This window comes from Pestalotiopsis fici (genome assembly GCF_000516985.1).
Source record: "Pestalotiopsis fici W106-1 unplaced genomic scaffold PFICI_Scf_2, whole genome shotgun sequence".
Classification (NCBI taxonomy): Eukaryota; Fungi; Ascomycota; class Sordariomycetes; order Amphisphaeriales; family Sporocadaceae; genus Pestalotiopsis; species Pestalotiopsis fici.
This window is the reverse complement of record NW_006917092.1, coordinates 5,690,610-5,709,996: the sequence shown is the minus strand read 5'-3', so window position 1 is coordinate 5,709,996 and position 19,387 is coordinate 5,690,610. Positions and strand designations below refer to the sequence as shown.

The 19,387-nt window shown below is 47.9% G+C and overlaps 8 protein-coding genes across 8 annotated transcripts; 5 read left to right on the top strand and 3 right to left on the bottom strand.

The window, feature by feature from the left end:
• Positions 1 to 160: 160 nt before the first annotated feature.
• On the top strand, positions 161 to 1,635 carry PFICI_03887 (uncharacterized protein; the record flags this gene model as incomplete). Its single annotated transcript, XM_007832468.1, has 3 exons — positions 161 to 232; positions 299 to 1,100; positions 1,169 to 1,635. 3 exons carry the CDS (start codon positions 161 to 163, stop codon positions 1,633 to 1,635), a joined length of 1,341 nt encoding a protein of 446 aa, XP_007830659.1.
• Positions 1,636 to 1,726: 91 nt separating this feature from the next.
• Positions 1,727 to 3,946, bottom strand: PFICI_03886 (uncharacterized protein; the record flags this gene model as incomplete). Its single annotated transcript, XM_007832467.1, has 1 exon — positions 1,727 to 3,946. The coding sequence occupies one exon, from the start codon at positions 3,944 to 3,946 to the stop codon at positions 1,727 to 1,729; it is 2,220 nt and encodes a 739-aa protein (XP_007830658.1).
• A 1,455-nt stretch (positions 3,947 to 5,401) lies between these two features.
• Positions 5,402 to 7,226, bottom strand: PFICI_03885 (uncharacterized protein; the record flags this gene model as incomplete). The annotated part of the gene is made up of 7 exons (XM_007832466.1): positions 5,402 to 5,584; positions 5,663 to 5,912; positions 5,974 to 6,138; positions 6,187 to 6,326; positions 6,384 to 6,467; positions 6,521 to 6,883; positions 6,942 to 7,226. The coding sequence occupies 7 exons, from the start codon at positions 7,224 to 7,226 to the stop codon at positions 5,402 to 5,404; spliced, it is 1,470 nt and encodes a 489-aa protein (XP_007830657.1).
• Positions 7,227 to 8,284: 1,058 nt separating this feature from the next.
• On the top strand, positions 8,285 to 9,436 carry PFICI_03884 (uncharacterized protein; the record flags this gene model as incomplete). The annotated part of the gene is made up of 2 exons (XM_007832465.1): positions 8,285 to 8,331; positions 8,383 to 9,436. The coding sequence occupies 2 exons, from the start codon at positions 8,285 to 8,287 to the stop codon at positions 9,434 to 9,436; spliced, it is 1,101 nt and encodes a 366-aa protein (XP_007830656.1).
• Positions 9,437 to 10,629: 1,193 nt separating this feature from the next.
• PFICI_03883 (uncharacterized protein) lies at positions 10,630 to 12,574 on the top strand (the record flags this gene model as incomplete). The annotated part of the gene is made up of 4 exons (XM_007832464.1): positions 10,630 to 10,758; positions 10,817 to 11,477; positions 11,526 to 11,686; positions 11,738 to 12,574. 4 exons carry the CDS (start codon positions 10,630 to 10,632, stop codon positions 12,572 to 12,574), a joined length of 1,788 nt encoding a protein of 595 aa, XP_007830655.1.
• Positions 12,575 to 13,511: 937 nt separating this feature from the next.
• On the bottom strand, positions 13,512 to 14,810 carry PFICI_03882 (uncharacterized protein; the record flags this gene model as incomplete). Its single annotated transcript, XM_007832463.1, has 4 exons — positions 13,512 to 13,894; positions 13,943 to 14,016; positions 14,070 to 14,529; positions 14,597 to 14,810. The coding sequence occupies 4 exons, from the start codon at positions 14,808 to 14,810 to the stop codon at positions 13,512 to 13,514; spliced, it is 1,131 nt and encodes a 376-aa protein (XP_007830654.1).
• Positions 14,811 to 16,227: 1,417 nt separating this feature from the next.
• On the top strand, positions 16,228 to 17,253 carry PFICI_03881 (uncharacterized protein; the record flags this gene model as incomplete). The annotated part of the gene is made up of 1 exon (XM_007832462.1): positions 16,228 to 17,253. The coding sequence occupies one exon, from the start codon at positions 16,228 to 16,230 to the stop codon at positions 17,251 to 17,253; it is 1,026 nt and encodes a 341-aa protein (XP_007830653.1).
• Positions 17,254 to 18,548: 1,295 nt separating this feature from the next.
• On the top strand, positions 18,549 to 18,960 carry PFICI_03880 (uncharacterized protein; the record flags this gene model as incomplete). Its single annotated transcript, XM_007832461.1, has 2 exons — positions 18,549 to 18,764; positions 18,850 to 18,960. The coding sequence occupies 2 exons, from the start codon at positions 18,549 to 18,551 to the stop codon at positions 18,958 to 18,960; spliced, it is 327 nt and encodes a 108-aa protein (XP_007830652.1).
• Positions 18,961 to 19,387: the final 427 nt, after the last annotated feature.

The window sequence follows — 19,387 nt, the reverse complement described above, 5'->3', positions numbered from 1 at the left end:
AAGCTCATGATATGATGTGAACATGATATGATGAACATGATATGACAGACTCGGGTATTAAAAGACCCATCTTCTCATATGATTCCGAGAATGTTTTCTTCAACCCAAGGCCAGACGCGTATTTGATCAGAATCTTGAGTCTTGCCAAGAAATGTCGCCAATGATGGAGCAAACTCCAGAAAACCGGGAGAGGTTCATCAAAGATCTCCTGCGCGATGAATTTGGTCGCGAGGTTGGTTCTTTGCTTTTTATCTTGAATCTCGACGTCTTTTTGACATGAACTGAAATCGTGTCATAGGTAACTGGATTAAAGACCTTGGGTAGAGATTCAAACAATTTCGTTTATCAAATCGACCTTGCGTCGGATGATTTGCAAGACGCCGTCAACTCTCAGACCAAGAAAATCGTCAAGCCGGGCGTCGTATCGCTGCCCGCTGAGACTGCCATAGTGGTGATTCGCATCTCCAATCCCCAGGCACTGGTCAACCATGACGCAAGAGTCGAGAATGAAGTCGCAGCCATGACACTAATGAGGGATGCCCTGTCGTCGTACAGCTCAAGCCTGGTACCAGAGGTATACGATTGGAATTCATGCGCCCCCTCAGATCAGGACGGTACGTACGGGTATGTGTTGCAAGAGCACAAGGCTGGTGTGGGGCTCGACAGCACGTTTGGGCTCAGCGCCAACAGCGAGGAAAAGACGTCGTTTGAACAACTTGACGAGGAAAAGAAGCGCGACCTGCTGGCGCAGATTGCCACCGTCTTCAAGCTCATTCAGAGCTACGAGCTGCCGCCGAGCGTCAAGGGGTACGGCGGTCTGCGGTTTGACGAAGCGGGCAACATTGTCACGGGCCCCACGTCGATTCCCTGTGGAGGGCCGTTTGAGACGTATCCGGAGATGCATGCCCAGATGCTGCGTCATCAGCTCCAAGAGGCCGATGGAAATGAGAACATTGTCCGTGGTTGGCGCGAGACTGATCTGCAGCCCGGCGGAAACAGTTTGCGGGATCGTCTCGACAGGCTTGTAGCCCAAGATGGAATCGCAAAGGTAGCAGAGCAGAACTCGATTCATCGACCAACATTGGTGCACGGAGATTTTGGTGAGTTGGATTTCATGTCGACTCTCAGCTCATCATCGAGTAATAGATCACTAACAATCAGCCTCTAGACATATTCAACATGCTCTTTGATGTCGAAAGCAATCGTTTGACAGCCTTGCTCGACTTTGATTTCTCGCACGTGGCCACTCCGGCGGACGAGTATTTCTATTCAATGGGTCTACTGGGTCACATCCTCCTCGGACCCCTCGAAGAAGGCCCAATGCAGCAATGGGTCAAGTGCCTTCTCCACGGGTGCGAAGGGAATATTCCTACGGCAGAAGAGGAGAGAGCTGATGTTCCGTGGAGAACCTTGGAAGTATTGAGTGAGGAATTTGCTCGAGCCGGTGTGCTTCGGCCGCAGGATATCAAGGGCGTCGGAGAATTGGCCGGGGTAAAATGGTTTCTTGAGGCAGTATTCCCACCTTATTTCGCTTCGCAAAGGTGGCTGAGTAAGCGGACCCCGGAGCAGATTCAGAGGATCAAGAAGAATCATGCAAGTCAGATCGACGCGTATCTGAAGAGATGGGGTTACTGAGGATCGATGGAGATTGATAAACCGATCTCACCAATAGATTCCGAGTCCAAAAGTCGGTGATTCTACACCGCCAATATAGATATGACAGTCACTACCCTAACATTACACGGTTTGCCGCCTTCGAAATTTTCTCCCATGGCAAATCATCTTCGTCTTCGTTGATGACTGCTTCACACATGCCGATTTTGTAAAAGATCACGTCGTTTGTTCCTTTCATCTGCCCCAACACCAACAAGAGGCGTTTGCTCTCACCCGCAACCAGAAGACCTGTACAGTTCACATGACTCAGTGGGATCGAGGCATTTATGAATACGGCCGAGTAAGCTATTCCATCGAACCAAAGCACTCCCCATGTCCTGTTACCTTTTGCAGTGTCCGGCCCACAATGAATATCCAGCTGAGGTAAATTGACCTCACACTCCGAGCTGAGAGTATTCATTGTTATCATCTTGTTTGGGCGTGCGAAGCCCGTATTGCTGCGTGATTCGTCACCATTAAATAGTATCGGCACATTGTGGTCGGATACATCTGGTGCCCAGCACACCCCCTGCTCATTGCAGATCCGTCGCGAGGTCAGCACGTCGGCCTGAACAAGGCCCCATTGGCAACATCGTCTCATCAGCTCCGCCCAGTCGATGCCGTACTCAACTATAATGTTCTTGCTGTTCGCCAGTAAAGCCGTCATGCCATAAATGAGATCTTCCTTCTGGGTACACTGTCTTCCTTTGCCTAGCGTCCATGCTTCTCCCAATGAGAGACTACTCCCTTGTGTCGGTCGGGGCCAGGTATAATTAGACGGACCGATTGGTCTATCATTGAGAAATCCAAACCTGCGGCCCACAGTTGCGCGCTGAAACTCGCATTCGCTAGGCTCGTAGACAATGGAAAACCATGGAACATCCGTGAAGTAGAGGGATGACCAGTAGGGACTTCCGGCTGACCAGGATCCATAGAAATATCCCTCAAGTAACCCACTATGTGTTACAAACAAGACTCTGCTCGCCAGTACGAACTCTTGAAGGGTCCACACCCTCTTGGCCCAGGTGGTGTAGTCCACGGCCGTCTGCAACTCCCTGCTCATACTTTCAAGTGCATTTCCAGTCCAGCATGTGCGGCTGAAAGAGGCAGATTTGAAAGTCTCTGATGCCAGATCGCGGTCGAAGATAACGGTTGTTCTCGCGTTTTGGTAGTATCCAGCCATACGCGGGATCTCCTCAGCTTTCTCTTCCGCTGTCCTCATGCAAAGCCTGTCAACCCACCAGTAACGCGTCCCCATTTTGGATGAGAGTTTTTGTATCATCGATATAGTTGTCTTCTCGCTGTGCTGAGCCCAGACGTAGCTAAGAGCGGTGTATTCTGTGTCTGTTGTGCAAGGAACGATCTGTCCAGTTTCAACATCGTAAACACGCTTGGGGATAGAGTTTTGCTGCAGTCTCCAGTCTTCTGTCATGTCTCTTGCTTTTTGATTACTTTGCCAGGCCTCCATATCTTTGACAATGTCATGTCCAACACATATGAGCAGAGAATCGTCCACAGTTCTGTCAGAGAGCAAAGGTGCCATCACCTTTAGCTCACCGCATGTCACAGCATTTGCGTATAGGTTGCTTTTCTTAGTAGAGCCGTGTTCTTCTCTAGAGCGGGAAAGTCTTTTCCAGAGCTGGTCTTGTGTTTCCTCCAGATCCTCTTTCTGATGTCGGAGCCGAATCGGCCAATCGGGAATCATTATGGGCAAGACCCATGGAAGCCTACCCACGGCAAGCTCCTCCTCTACGTGGCTGAAGCTCGCCCTCATTCGCGTTGCGTCTATCAAGACTTGATGCTCACGATCAGGGCAAAAAGGCGCGTCACACCAGGTGACTATTGCCTTGATGTTGGTGACTGTACACTTGGCAACGTAGCGTTGGAGAATATTGTCGGCTTCAGAAGAAGATTCCATGACGATGACGGCGGCCATCTGAACTTGCTGCATGGGGGCGTGGATAAGGTTCTTGGTCATTTGCCACCGGAAATGGGCTTTGTTGCCTTCTGCGTCCACTACGGTGACATGAAGGTGATCGCTCTCGCAAAGGCCAAGATGTGCTATTTTGCAATACCGCGCACTCGCCATGTGCCCGTCGACCCAAGCACCGGGGAAGAACCAGCCCTCGAGAGACACCTGGGTGACGAGAATAACCTCATCACAGGGAGGATTTGTATTGACAGGCGGATTCAGTTCGGCTAGCATCAATTTTCGACGTCGTAGCTCGTAAGTTTTATCTACTCTTCTTCGATTTGCTTGTTCGTAGTTCCCAGTTCTTGGCTCAGAAGGCATGGTCCCTATTGTGGTCCAGGACGTTTCCTGCTCCGGTCGATGTCGCTGATTAAAACATCAGTCGTGAGAATGAGGCTGCTCTTTGATTGCTCTAAAGCGTAATTGAGTAAGATTGCACCTTGATTTGCAGGCAAGACCAAAGGTGCGCGCTAGAGCAGTTTTTGCTGTGACTGGGTCTTCTTGATTATTCTCAAAACAAAACCAATGGCTGGTCGGAAGAGTTTTAAGGCAGCCTTATTTGAGATGCAGGCATCTGGCGTGGCGGCGGCAGTGCGGGGTGGCGATGCGGGCAAGGAATTTACCGGAGTCCCTGCAGGAAGCGGACTTTGCCCAGTTCGAACAACCGTCATACGGATACTGATTATATAATATCATGCTCAAGCGTCATTTAAAACCTTTCTAGCGTATTAGTATAACGATGGGCGGCGATAATAAATGTAGCAGTCGAGGATCGTTGCTACTAAATCGAGGATTATATATATATAGGTATTTTTTCCCTTTCTTTTCTTCGAAAAAAGAATAAAAGAATCAAAGAAAAAGGCCAGTTTCATAGTGGCTTTCAAGTAAACATCATAAGTGGCCAATAAGAACTTCTTCCGCAATCAGCGAAACTGAATAATTATGCTTATAGATATCACGGCTGCGTATGCCACCAACGTCAGCTTAACACTGACGCGAATTCTGATCTGCAAACAATGCAGATGCCCGCCATATTAAGAAATGTCGAGATATACCTATACATTACACAGTTATGTAGAATTATCAGCAATAGCCATAATTTCCCAGATTCCGATCCAGGGAGCCACTAAATTGATCGGCTTCCGTATTCTAATCACCGCTCTCGGGGCTTGATATGTAGAATATGTTACAGTACTACCACGGTATACCAGCTGACCTTTAACAAAGCTTTATCTCTTCTATTTTCAGGTTTAATGTTTTTGATTTTCACATCGTCGGCTTTCTCAGGCACACGTCAAGAACTCTTTCTGTACTTTCATGTGATGCTCCGCCGAATGTGCAAAAAATTCGTGTTGGCTGATGTGAAATCTTCGTCAACCTGCTTCTTAAGAGCGCGTTCATTACCTATATAGATAGGTAGGTGGGAGTTACTCACAGAACGGTTTAAGAAAGCAAGATACATAACACGTCAAACTGCATTTTCATTGTCACATCGGCTCGACTATTTTAGATGGACACGAAAATGGATACTAAAAATCAAATATTGGGATGATGACTTTTGAATATGAAGAGAGCCCCCCTCCCCTGTTGTTTTTCTTTTTTTTTTGGTATTCAACGAAAGAAGGCATAGGAAAAGTGATTAAATGGCGATATTGCTGTCTGTAACGACATTAAAGAGGAGAGCTGTGTCAGAATCTCCCTTATTTGTCTTGGTAAACAACATTGAGTTTCCAAGCTTCGAAGATCAATCACCGAAAATGTTCTCGAAGCAGAGCTCTACAGACTTCGAACAACCATATTCATCTCTGTCTGCTTAGTCACCCAGCTGCCATGGACTCTCCACTTCCTCTCTGGATGTGCGAGTGCCATATCGTATCGTTGGAAAAACTCAACCATCAGTTTCGTTATCATCATAATAGCAATGTTCTTTCCAATGCAAGTATGTGCACCCGCTCCAAACTATACTCAAGGAGTCAGAGGAAGCCCGATCTCAAGTAGTATAATCCACGGATCTTTTAAGGGGCTACCGTCACTTACAGAAAATAGATAGCGGCTCATTTCGAGCCTTTTCTCTTCGCTAGCTTCTAACCATCGCTCGGGGCGAAATTTGTCAACATCAGCACCGAAGATATCTTTGTTTCGGTGGAGAACCCATGCGTTGACGCCCACAGTAGTGCCTCCAGGTATGCTGTAACCATCAATTACGACACCCTCGGATGGAGCTTTGCGTTCAATGATCGTCCCCGTATTCGGGTGGATTCTCAAGGCTTCTTGTATCACGGCGTTACTTTTGTTGGTTGTTAGCACTGGCCAGCATAGCAAGTGTTCAGTCAGGGAGGGAAATATACAGGTAAGGCAACTTCGAGACTTTTTCCCAAGGAACTGCGGGAGATGAAAGGTCATGACCCAGCTCGAATATCTCGGTTCGCAATTTGTTTAGAATGCTCCGGTTGATGGCCAGGTAGTACCATATTGCACGAAGGGTAATCGCAAGCACGTCGTGACCCGCCGTTCTAGTGACCGGTAAGAACAATGCGTAAACGGAGATGCAATTGGCTTACAGATTTATATAGACAGCAGCGGTGACATCTCGTATAGACAGTCTGTCCGGCTGTTCTTGGTGAAGCCCGAGCAGTTTATCAAGCATGTCTTTCTGCGTTTGGGATGCTTTCTCCCTGGACCTGATTTTATCAAGAGTAAACTGGAATAGACCGTAAGCACAAAGATGAGTTTTGATTGATATAAGAATTTGGCTCACCCTAAATATGGGCTCAGCCTCTTCCGCAGGCTTCAAATCTCTGAGAAAATTATAAAGTAAATGCAGAACGGGTGCCTGAGTAAGCTATTTCCTTCAATTAGGTGTAAGAAAAATGAATGGATGAGTTGTGAACATACCAGTCCGACCAAATAGAATATTTGATCAGCAGAGGCGATCTTGCCCCCAACATCTTTTCCTTCCTCAAGAAAACCGAGCCGCTCTGAGACATTGATCTCGCTCAAACAGTCATAAGCGAACAAGTGAAGCCACATCGACATGTCGAGCTCCAAAGCTTCACTGCCGACGTGTTCTCCGAGTTTACTCATGAACAGACCAACGCACGTGTCAATCTTGGACTCGAAATCCTTCACAGCGGTCTTTGTGTAGAAACCTCCGATAGTTCTTTTCAGAGTAGTGTGGCGTTGTGTATCTCTGAGAGAAAAAAGGTTTTCAAGGAGCTCACCATGATAAGGTGGAGCGCCTACTTCATAGAAATTTGTCTGTAAATCCACATAAGGTCAGAACATTTTGTTATCAGTGCTTCTTAAGATGATGTACCTTAGCAAATGCTTGCCTTGAGGCATGAATAGTCTGAAAAGCCTCTGGACTGCTGAAAGATACGTGACTTGGGCCAATTCGTACGACTGGCCCGTACTTTTCATGGACTCCTATATTCCACCCCGGCATGTCCTCACAGTAGACGGCTGCAACCTTCCAAAGATTGCTGAAGCTGGCCACAAATGGGCCAGGGATGGAGCTCAAGTGTCTTCGATACCGAGTCCATATTAACTGGCAGCACGCTATCAGGGCAATAAACCCAAGAGCAATTGAGATGGGTGACATTATCTTCCAGGAGCTAATGAGTATTATCAGGATGAATATCCACGACTAGCTAATTTGCCAGAGCCACAGCCTCTGAGACTAGATGACCTGTTGGGGGGGGAGGGGGGGTAATGAATGACAAGTCATCGAAACATGTGCAAGTGTAAGTGACACTGGTCTCGAGGTTTAAGCAACCCGATATAAGCGCCAGTTGTTTTGACAAAGATGGACCAAAACGTTGCCGTTATGCTGAGACCTAGTCCAATCGGTTAGCGGGAACTTCCCACATTTATCATGCCAGTTCCCAGATCCTCCGGACAGGGGCTACAAAATCTGCCTGCCCGTGGGGGCGGTGTCGCTCTGGACCCCGGGCTAACTTTTCTTCCCCGCTAAAATTTATCTCGTTGGTTGGTGTCAGATGCTCTCGAAGTAGTTAGATCTTGTCATATGATAGATGCAATCATCGGGAAAGCAGTGTTCTTGCTCGAAAGTACAGGGCTGATTTTTCCAAATAATGTGACCCAAAATGGTTACGATCTTGGGGTCCAAAAGCGTAAACCGCAAGTAGTGTACAAGCAGTGCGGCCATCGCTCCTTCGAGTCTATTCAGGAAATCAATCTGATCATCCGTGCAACTGAACGTTGTAGTGATGACTCAGACAGAAGGCGCACTGTGGCTGTCGTGGTGTATGTGGGACCCGTGGTCCTATGCCTGTCAGCGGCACCTCTAGATAGCCGTCAGTCCATTTTCATGTGTGATGATGGTGCACCACACGTTTAAATGCCCGAATTTTCGATTTCTCATCTGATACAGACGTTCTGCAGTTCATAAGGGAAAAAAAAAAAAAAAAAAAACAATGTCTTCACCTATGGCGAGCCAACTGTTCAAAGACTTCATTCATTCACTTCTTTCACATATCTATGGCATTCGCACCTTTCTGTCGAGAGAAGTTACTTTGAAAACAAGGAATGAAACCCCTGGGTATCCATGTCCCCAAACAGCAGCATTTCGATTACTTGACTCAGAATATCGTGAGACCCTCGATGAAAATGCACGGTACTGGTGGTAAGATACTCGAAATGTTCCATCAAGCACCAGTCCCCTTTCTGCTCAAGAGCACTCCCCGGTCTCCTCCGCCTACTTGACGCAGCAATACTGATAGCAGTTAATAAAACAGGGCGACATCTGGTCATGCCTTGGCCATTCTGCTGGACAAGGCAGGATATTCCCGCCAATCGCAGTATCATCATTTGAAGTTCGTCCTGGAAATCACTCCTAGTCTGGGTCCGTCTCCAATCTCCACGCAACAGCAATGGAAAAGCTTCATGACAGATGATCACAATCCCATAGAGCTAAGCTGGGACTGGAGGACGGGTGACAAGCCTCCCAAGATCAGATTTTCCATCGAACCGATTGGACTTGATGCGGGGACAAGCCTAGATCCATACAACCAGTTCATGGTCTCAAAGTTCCCAGAGACCTTAGTTCGGTTACTACCCCAAACCAACATTGAGTGGTTGAGTTACTTCCAACAGCAGCTTAATGGAGAAGAGGCCAAGGGCTCGGTAGAAGGCCACTCGACCACGGTATTCTATGCCTTTGACCTCGACCACGGTGCCATCGTGAGCAAGGCCTACTTCTTTCCTGGATTCAAGGCAAAAGCAAACAAGCGCACGAACTTCCAAGTTATTCAAGAGACAATTCAGGGTGCACCAGGCAATACGCCAGACAACCTTCGAGCTCTCGTGAAGTTTCAGAGATACGTTGACGACCCAACGAGTCCACCACTAGAGATGGACATGCTGGCCATAGACTTGGTGGACCCCAGCGAGTCTCGTTTCAAGATCTATTTTCGAACAAGAGATACGAGTTTTGCCTCTATCAGGCATACTATGACGTTGGGTGATCGTGTCCAACAGCCTGGAATAGAACAGGGTCTGGAGGATTTGCGCAGGCTGTACTATGCATTATTCGGAAGCGAGGAAGCAGAGGACGCTGCAGAAGATGAGGAGCTTCCAACCAATGATCACCGAACGGCTGGTATACTCTACAATGTCGAATTCAAGTACGGAAGCAGCAGTCCCAAAGTCAAGGCTTATTTGCCCGTCCGGCACTATGCGCGAAATGAGGCAGCCGTCATCTCCGCCTTGAGTACCCACTCATGCAGGACCGGCCCGTTTGCCAAAAATAACATGTCCAACTACAAGGATGCTATGGAGTCAATATTGTGAGTAATCACCAACTCCCGAAATCCTGGCGCTTAAAAATGGTTAACAAAACGGCAGTTCTCGTGAGGCACTGATGGATCAAAGCGGACTGCACACTTATATTGGATGTTCAGCAGAGACTGACGCTAGATTGCGACTCGTATCATATATCAATCCGCGGCAACTGGTCCGGTAGATCTGTCAGTTCGGTTCCATCCTTTTGAATGTTGAGCTTGGATTGTCCCCTGCTTCAAACACCTTGCCTTATGGCAAAATCGTGCTGCGGAGCACGAGATCAGATTGAACACCAAATTCTATTTGTCCTAATTTCAATTTTCTGTACATTATGAATCATTTCATTTCCTCGGTAGACAAGAGTGTTTCTGAATATTTCTAGGTCACGATTATTTTAAATACAAGGTCGAGGATGGAAAATTATCTCCAGACCACAAATCACTTACTGTACTGTATCCTATTGACTTGAGCTTTACTTAGATGAAGTACGGACGAATTCTTCAAACTAGGAAACGGCAGTCCTTGTTCTACGTTGCAGTTTCCTTGGCGATTGATGGGTTGATAATTTTTCATGCATACCCGAGATAAGATGGGATCATCCATCAATGTCTTGAATCCTTCGGTTAGCTCTGCGCTTGTTGCGTTGCATTGCAGCATCTGCATATGTTTTCGCCTTGAGGAGGGGCGGGGTGGCCCGTCACAAAAGTTTTGGGGGCTAGTCATACTGCACCAGTGGTCGCATTCTTAAGGCTGGGTTCCCTGTAAGCTAGAATACAGGGGCATATATGCATACAGTGCGGGCACTAATGGCATGACTGGGTAGACCGTATATTTCTGTAAGGCGGTGGCGCATTTCTGTAAGGCAGTGGCGCATGTAAGATATCACGTCAGTCTCATTACTTGTATTGGACCATTGTGCGGACTGGAATGCGGCATTTTTCCTCCAGTCATCAAATCCATCTACGGTGCATGATTGCGGCACCGAAGGCCCCAACACGAACGCTAGCCCCCAAATGATTCATCCTTCCATTCCCAGGGGGGGGCCTGGCCCGAGAGAGCGGCTCGATCCGTCCGAGAATATTGGTCTAGGGCAAACAGCAGTTAAGTTGCCTCCGATGTCACAAAATTTATAGCTCTACTCTGTACAGGCACTTGATCACGATATTGATCACACCCCTGACGAAGAGACAGAGTCGATCACCATGGATCCGATACGGGAAGAAGCCATCAACAACGAGCGTCACGTCAAAGTGATTTGTGTTGGAGCTGGTGCTTCTGGTTTGTGTTTGGCATACAAACTGCAACGATCATTTCGATCATATTCCCTCACAGTGAGAAACTTTCCGGGGAGGGGTTGAAAACAATGGATGTAACCTAATGAATTTGCAGATCTATGACAAGAATCCAAAAGTGGGAGGTACCTGGTATGAGAATAGATACCCCGGCTGCGCCTGTGATGTACCTTCTCACAACTACGTTTACTCCTTCCAGCCAAAGGCAGACTTTTCTGCAGTATACGCTGGCTCCGATGAGATACAGGGTTATTTCGAGCAATTTACGCAGACATATGCGCTTGAGAGACATTTGAAGCTCTCACACTTAGTAGAGAAGACGACCTGGCAGGAGGATGAAGGTATCTGGAAGGTAGAGACCAGAGATCTAGCGACCGGAGCAACTGTTCATGACTGGTGTAATATTCTTGTTCATGCTTGTGGATATCTGAATAAACCAGCATGGCCCAAGCTTCCCGGACTCGAGGATTTTCAGGGCATCAAAGTTCACAGCGCAGACTACGACACGAGCATATCTCTAGAAGGCAAAAAAGTGCTCCTCATCGGCGCTGGATCTTCTGCAGTGCAGATTCTTCCAGCTATCCAACCTGTCGTCAAGGAGGTGACGATTTTCATCAGATCGCCCGCATGGGTCTTGCCAGATATCTCGACTGAGGCAGGAGATTACACGCCTGAGGAAATTGCGAAGTTCATGAGAGAGCCAGAAACTGTCTTGGAGCTGCGACAGAACAATGAGAGGACCATGAATAGCTTGTTCAGTAGGTTGGCTAAGCATTGATACTTGGGTGTGACTAACTGCTGAAAAGCCCTCTACCTCAAACAAACGAAACTGCAAAACCAATGCAGAACGCTGCTCACAACAGAGATGAAGAAGATTCTCAATGACAAGGAAGCTGAAGAGATGTTGATTCCGGAGTTTTCAGTCGGGTGTAAGCGAGTTATACCCTCAGGCTTCAGATATCTGAAGGTAGGTGGTCCGTTGCCCTCGGGAACATGATCCCAGGCTAATCAACCCAAGACATTGAAACAAGAAAACGTAAAGCCTATCTACAGTGGCGTCCGGTCTTTCACATCAACAGGTGTCATTGCTGAAGACGGAACTGTCCACAATGGCGACGTTGCGATATGTGCTACAGGTTTCGACACTTCGTATATTTCGCGATATCCAATTTACGGGCCGGCGGGGCGAAATCTTCAAACCGAATGGGCCGATTCCATAATGGGATACATGGGCGTGGGAATATCCGAGTTCCCTAATACCTTTACCTTCTTGGGCCCTTACACGCCCGTGTCCAATGGTCCGACGCTGATAGCAATTGAGGCCCAAGCTGACTATATTTGTGCCTGGATAGATAGATACCAGACCGAGCCTTCGATGCATAGCATGGCACTGAGAAGGGAAGCCTGTGATGACTTCAAATCCCACGTGGCGAAATTCATGAGTGGCGCCGTCTGGACCGACAGCTGTCGCAACTCACACAATAATCACGCGATTGGCGGGCGCGTTCCCACCACCTGGCCCGGCAGCACATTGCATTACCTCGAGGCGATTCGGGAGCCGCGTTGGGATGATTGGGAGGTCACGTATAAAGGCAACCGCTTCAGTTGGCTGGGCAATGGTACCTCGCAGACGGAATGGGATCCTACAGCAGATTTGGCTTACTACATTCGGCAAAATGACAACAATGGCGCGTGGAGTGCCCGATGGAGGAGGGATGCAGTCACAAACAGGAGCGGCAGTCAGCCACTAAGAGAGTTGCACCGCCTGCCTAAATTGGAGGTGCAGGCTGGTTGTGCTGATGTGCAGACTGAGAAGGTTGAGCCTATGGTCCAGTCAGCGGCGGGAAGCTCTTAGATTATCGACTGCAGCGTGCGGAATCGAACACGGTATTTCTCAAACATCAATACGTATTTCACTCTTCCATATATTTGTTATCACAGTCAGCATTTATGATGCAAATTTACGAACTTGTGTTGCTGATCGACGTGAACCGTGCTACTATCTGCACGGTCTAAGTAATGGGTCAACGTTAGCAAAAGTGGCAGCTCCATACCTGCAAGTGTTCGATTTGGCGCAAATCGTGTTGCGACAAATCATAGTCCGAGCCTATCAAACACTTGATAGGTATGGTATGATAGATGGCGTATGATTGACTTTTTCAGGTCCAACAGATGTTGGAATGTTTATACAGAGTATATATCCAGCTGCGGGGCTTGCAGTGGGGTGGGAAGCCTTTTTGCGTTTATTTTGGCTGCCTAAAAGTAGAAGCAATCTTTGCCCATTATAAGCCCGCCATAACGCCCACTATAACCAGTTTTCCGTGCACTAACGCCAACCACCAAAAATGGCAGAACGGCAAAAAAAACACTTGATTTTTCTTTTCTTCTAACAACAACAAGAATTGAACACACGACTTAGATGGCATAAGGTCACGGATTTACGATTAAGTCACTGCGGATTTACGGACTTACAAATTTACGAGAACACGGAGACGAAGCTGGTTATTTTGGTTGATATCTTCCAGTGGTCTCATGGTGGTAATCCCACTGGGATGCTCAAGGGGGTCGAGAAGCATTCTTCGTTCATGAAGCATTCTTATGAGAAGCAATCTTTTTACAAAAGGCTTTTTAGGTGCTTTAGAAAGCTTAAGAAGGCTTCTTGCCCCACACAATGTCCCGCTATTGTACACATGTGGTGGTGGAACAGCGCTCCACTCGTTGGTCTATTTGAAAACCATGCCACAATCTTCTCAATCTCGCTGCGACGAGCTCAACTACGGACATGAACTGCATTAGGGATAGTTTTGTACGAAGTCCCGCGTCACCTGAATATCAGTATCAACACGAATGTTGTCACTTTTTTGATCGCCGCTAGACAGGTTCGGAGAGTGGTAAGCTGATGGGATCATAGTCTGCAGTGAGATTCCGCCAGCGCCTTTGCGGTCCACCTCGTCATCGCCTTGAATAGTTGCATACTCGCTGATCCGATGCTTATTGATACGTGACATACTGCCATGGTGATCTGTATTCGCTCCAGACCTGTTGGTGGTTCGAAAGACACGCGCTTTAAAGAGAGTTGGTAGACGATTGAAGAGCGGCCGCATCCCTATCAAACAGGCGGCGGAAAAGTAGAGGCCACATTCGATCGCCGTCCACGAGAAACCAGCATCGGTAACTGCTATGTATTAGCCAAAAGTTGAATTAGGCTCGGTAGAATGCTTACAAGTTGGATCATTTGCAATAATATAGGCCTGGTTATAAAATACGCTGGCACGATAGCACGAAGCTATCAATCCACTAGAGTAAATGTAAGCGGAGAATGACGCGAATAGAGGAACAACCCGACTTACATGCTACCAGTCAGGCAGACAGTGGCAACGCCGGCTTTCCTTGCAGTGGAAGCTTTCAAAGACCAGACAGTCTTGATTGGCAAAATCATGATCATGACGTCTGCGGCAATATTGGGAAAATTGCTGATTTGGTACCAGAGGAGTTGGTTGAAGCATGTTCCACCTTCGATGGATTTATCCCACGTGTAAGCGAGGGGCGTGCATTCGAATTGGGCTGTGATAATTGTCGCAACGCAATTACCAATCAGAAAGCTCATGACTATCCAGCAGGCTGCTCGTGCCCATTTATCGGTGAAAATTCGCAGGTACAGAATGACGACCGATACGCGAGATAACATATTGGAAGGCACATAGAACCAGTCGAGTATATAAAGCCATAGGAGATATGTCTTCAGCCTGCTGGGGTCTTCGGTTAGGTTGACAACCGTGTGCTTTCCAAGGCCAGCATAAATAACCTCAACTACAAAGTACAGTCAGTATAGAGAAGCAAGGAAATACTCTCAAGGAGTGTCATTTTTGTGACGTACTGTAGATAGCGACTATTAAGCCGAGCAACCCGATGTAGGCTGGTATCAGGACATGATCGTCCCAACCCCGCTGAGCTGTCGTCAAAGTTCGAGCGTATAGTCGAAGGGAAAAGAGCAAAGTCGTTAATACTAGCATGGTGGTTGCGGCAGCAATCGCCCGAGGACCATTATCCTCTTCCCAGTATCCCGGCGGAAAGCTAGCTGGGTCCGCCATAATAATTTGTAGCTGAGGCTGAAAAAAAGTAAGCTGAAGTCGAACACAAAACGATAGTTGGAAGGGCGAAATCATTTGACGATAAAGCCCGTAAGCCAGCCGTCCCCTCTAAACACTACCTCTACCTATGGCTGATATCGTTGGTTGAGCTCAACGCTTACTCCTTGGCCAAAAAAGCCGTACATTGCATTAACCGATATGCATATGATTCTTCGTCATGTAGGGGCGGCCGTCACCATGAGCTTACTCTCGTTGCCTCGAAAAGGCATCCACCGGATCTGACCAAGTGCGCAATTTCCATTTCGATGACATGATTCTCAACGGGATATTTGCAACAATTGTGGGTCCCGAATCACGCTGCTGGGTATGTTGGCAATACACCCCGCTTCCATCGGACACAGACTCAACATCATGCGTACCTGTTACTATTCTTATCTGCCTTACTTCATCGTGGACGCGCTCCTGCTTGACCCGATTGGCCGAGTCCAGGGGGCTCCATTCTCACTCTACTTATTCAGATCGGAACTGCCGTTTGGAACGATCTGAGTGGGGTGGGGCGTATTGGATACGGACACACGAAGGTCGCATTTTTGTAATATGGCCTGCATGATAACAACATCTATGCAGTGTCACAGTGCTTACGCTTATGCGACGCGTGCGTTAGCCTCCTTCAGGATGACCAGCAGGTGAGGGTGACGGAATGGGAAACGCATCTACTCTATACAATCAAGCATGTTGATCCCAACGGAAGGATCATGCATATAGATATTGCGCACTGTACGGATGTAGTATGCACGATAGGTGATGTTACGCGCAACCAATGAAAAACTACACATGTAATCCTCCTTCCCAGTCCCTGCGCGACCAAGCCGAGGCCCGTTTGGGGCGTAAACGGCCCGCCCCAACCACTAACGCGCAGAAAACACAGACGGGGCATGGCGCCAAAGCAGGTTGCTGTTGGTTGTCTAACTGACTAAAGCTGGCATGATACCCGGAAAGACTGTCAATACAACATGAGGGTACTAGGATAGGTATGTAGTTAATGATTAATAATTGGGGTCGGAAAGGTGGGTTGAAAGGGATTCTTTTCCAAAAGTGCCTGCTTGCCTGCAGCCTACATGCTGATGAACCTAATGCGGCCCGCTATTTAACGGCGAATAGCCCCCCCTCCAACCAACATACCTCACTAATGTAGGTTAGCTGTTCACCCAGCCTACCGCTTGCGCGACACACCAACCAAATATTCCCGCCCCTCGAATCGACAAGTATAATTGACGGCATCACGAAATTTTAACAGACATGTGCCTTATTCTGCTAGATCTATTGCTATTGTTACTATAAGATCGAAGCAGACACCCGCCGTATCTACCAAGGCTAAGAAATCCTCATACACGGCTCCGTTAAGCTGGAATTTGCAATGGCCACTACCTCACATATCTTGATCACGGGAGCCACTGGCTTGATCGGCTTCCGTATTCTGGTCGCCGCTCTCGAAGCTGGGCACAAAGTTCGTTATACGGTCCGATCGGAAGAGAAGGCCAAGACAGTCTCTTCCAACCCTGCCGTCCAGAAGTTGGCTTTTGGTGACCGTCTTTCTCCAGCCATTATTCCCGATTTTGCGGTTGATGGCGCCTTTGATGAAGCCCTGAAGGATATTACGCATATTATTCACGCTGGAGCTCCCGTCCCCAACGCAGCCTATGACCCCACTACCCAAGTCTTTCAACCGACGCTGAAGATTGCCGATAATCTGCTCGCGTCGGCGCTCAAGGCCCCCAGCGTGCAACGCGTTGTCATTACCTCGTCCATTGTGGGCAATCTAGGCATGATACCTCCACCAACGGTCGTCTCCGCCACGACGCGCGTGCCGCTGCCAGACCCGGTACCTGAGACCTACGACGACGTCTTCAGCGCCTATATTACCAGCAAGATGGTCGAATTCCATCGCACCGATGAGTTCGTCAAAACGCGCAACCCGCACTTTACTGTTGCCCACGTGGTACCTGGCTACGTTTTCGGCCGCAATGAGCTCGCGCTCGATAGCCGTATGATGCAACAGGAGAATAGCTCCAACAACTTCCTTATGATGTGTATGCTGGGTGCAGAGCTACCGTTTCCTATTCATGGAGGTTTCGTGCATATCGACGATTTGGCTGATATCCATCTGCGCGTCTTGTTCCTCGAGAAGCCGGGTGAAGGCCCCGCAGATTACGGGATTGCTACCAAGATCAACTACGATACCGTTTTCGACTATGTTGAGAATGCGTTCCCCAAGGCTGTTGCGGACGGTGTGTTCAAAAAGGGAAAACTGCACACTTTAAATGTCGAATATGACTCTAGCGACACGGAAAAGCTATTTGATAAGAAGCTGAAGAGTTTTGAGAGCGCCGTAGTGGAGGTTGCTGCACAGTATCTCGAGAAGTTGGGAAAGGATAAAGCCTAAGTGTTGCAATACAGCTGACCTCACTACAGTAGCGGGAGATTGTGTGGGGTAAGAAGTCTTGCATAATGGAAAGATGCCTCTCAAATCTTTCGTAAGAGTGCTTCACGGCCCTGTTAAACTTACAACGAAGAAGATCGCGAAAAAGATAGCATCTAAAAAAAAAAAAAAAAAAAAAGAAGAAGAAAAACGCTCTCGTTCGTTGAAATGAATCTGTAACTTTGTCAATCCGTGGTGATCTTATTGTGCATGCAATACAAGTGGTGTGTGTTCAATATATTGTTCTCAAAAGAGTAAAGAGTAAATACGCATTTCCCCCCTTTTGCATTTAGCTAAAATTAGTACAAAGGTAGGTACCTACCTACGAGAGTAGCTCAGGGGACTCGCTAGCGCATTTATAGTGAGGAATAATTGCTTCTGAGCACTCTTGAAACCAAATATACTTCTAGAATAAAATGCTGCTGCTTCTCAAAATCACATTTGAATGCCAGAAGCCTTCTCATCCAACTGCAAGCCCCAAAGCTGTTACACTGCAGGCTCATATACTGCATTTATGATAATTATGAATTGCGAATTTACAGTACGTACTTGGCAACAGTTGATCACATGTATGTACGAGAATACAGAGGCAGTTATATCATGTATCGTTATCAGCAAAAAGGGATTCAATGCTTCGTCCGCTTAAGCGTAAATAAACTAGAGGCCGCATGCTGAATCCTAGAAATACTGGTCTATATTCCGAACGTACCAATCCAAGAATTATATGGTCTGCTGTAGTTCAGTATCCTACTTTTAGCTACGCCCCCAACAATGAGAAACGTGTCCCAATTTTTGTGACCGCGAAGTTCGTCTTCACACGGTCGGGTTTCGCTCCAATATCAAAGTCCTTCGCTATGATATGCACTGGCGCTCTTTGCGTTATAACACCAACTGTAAATTGACATAATTGAATTGGTTTGGGCAGACGTGATTCGCCGGATGCACTTGAGTCGCTTATTCTCCAACGGAAGCAGGGTAGAACGTGAAAAGTGTCAAATCAGGCCCTTGATTTCCAAGTACCACTAAACACCTGAACATTGCTATCGGACTACAACGTCCCCATCGTTGCTAGTCCTCCGAATTCTGATTATTGGCAAGATTTCTCGTTGGCCGAGTTGAATATTCCTGGCCCAAGTTGTATCACCCTCTTCAGGCCAGATGTATTGCTCTTTTTCAGAGATGCCACGCAGCTGCTTTGCTTCACCGAACAAAAACAGACACCTCACGGTCCTTCTACGTTCCAAGAGCACAACGAAACCATGACTGCACCATCCTCTGAGCATGTGGCGACGAAGCTCGCCCATTCCTGCAACATCTGCGACCAGCTCGTGATTGATCTGAACCAGAGCAACCATCGACATGTGTTGGGCCAGCTCGATGAGCTCCTGGGACGACCCAGTGGTGAGAACTGCGAGCTTCTTCGACAACATACGGCCAAGCGTAATGCAGGTCCCGAGACCGGTGTCGAGCTCGGTGTGAGTCGATATCGAGAGTGAATATTTGCAGGCCTAGGTTATGCGCCAGGGCTTCCATGACGATGATGATGACACTGATTTTCAGGATTACCGGATCTATGCTGCAATTGACGACCCAGCGCCGGCCGCAGTCCCATTCAGGCCTCCCGGCATCGGTTTTGGCTCAGAGACGGCCTGCAAGGTTGCTCGGGGTTAGCTCAGCAAATGCGGCAAGGGGATTTCTGTGTTGTTATTTTTCTCGCATCACTGACAGTATTCCCACGCGCTTTATCGACGTCGGCGAAGACGTCCCATAACTTGTGGAGAGCCGTTCCGCCGGTCTGGGTTCCAGTGCAAAGTATGTTGCGCAGAACTATTGCTGGAGCGGACCACAGCCAGGGGAGACAACCAAGGCTACACAAAAGAAAGGCCCTCTGTGAGTTATTCCCAGTCAGCGAATTGCGTCGAGATATCCGGGTGCGACTTTTGGAGTACACGCGTATGGGCCTTTTCGGAAACATGGCGCATGAGCTGAAATATGATCTGCAGGGCACGATTCTATCGACAGGGAAGAATCTGTAAATACCTGTGCTTTTTTGGCGACTACTACCTAAACAACGTGCCACGCTCAATGCCTTCTCAGT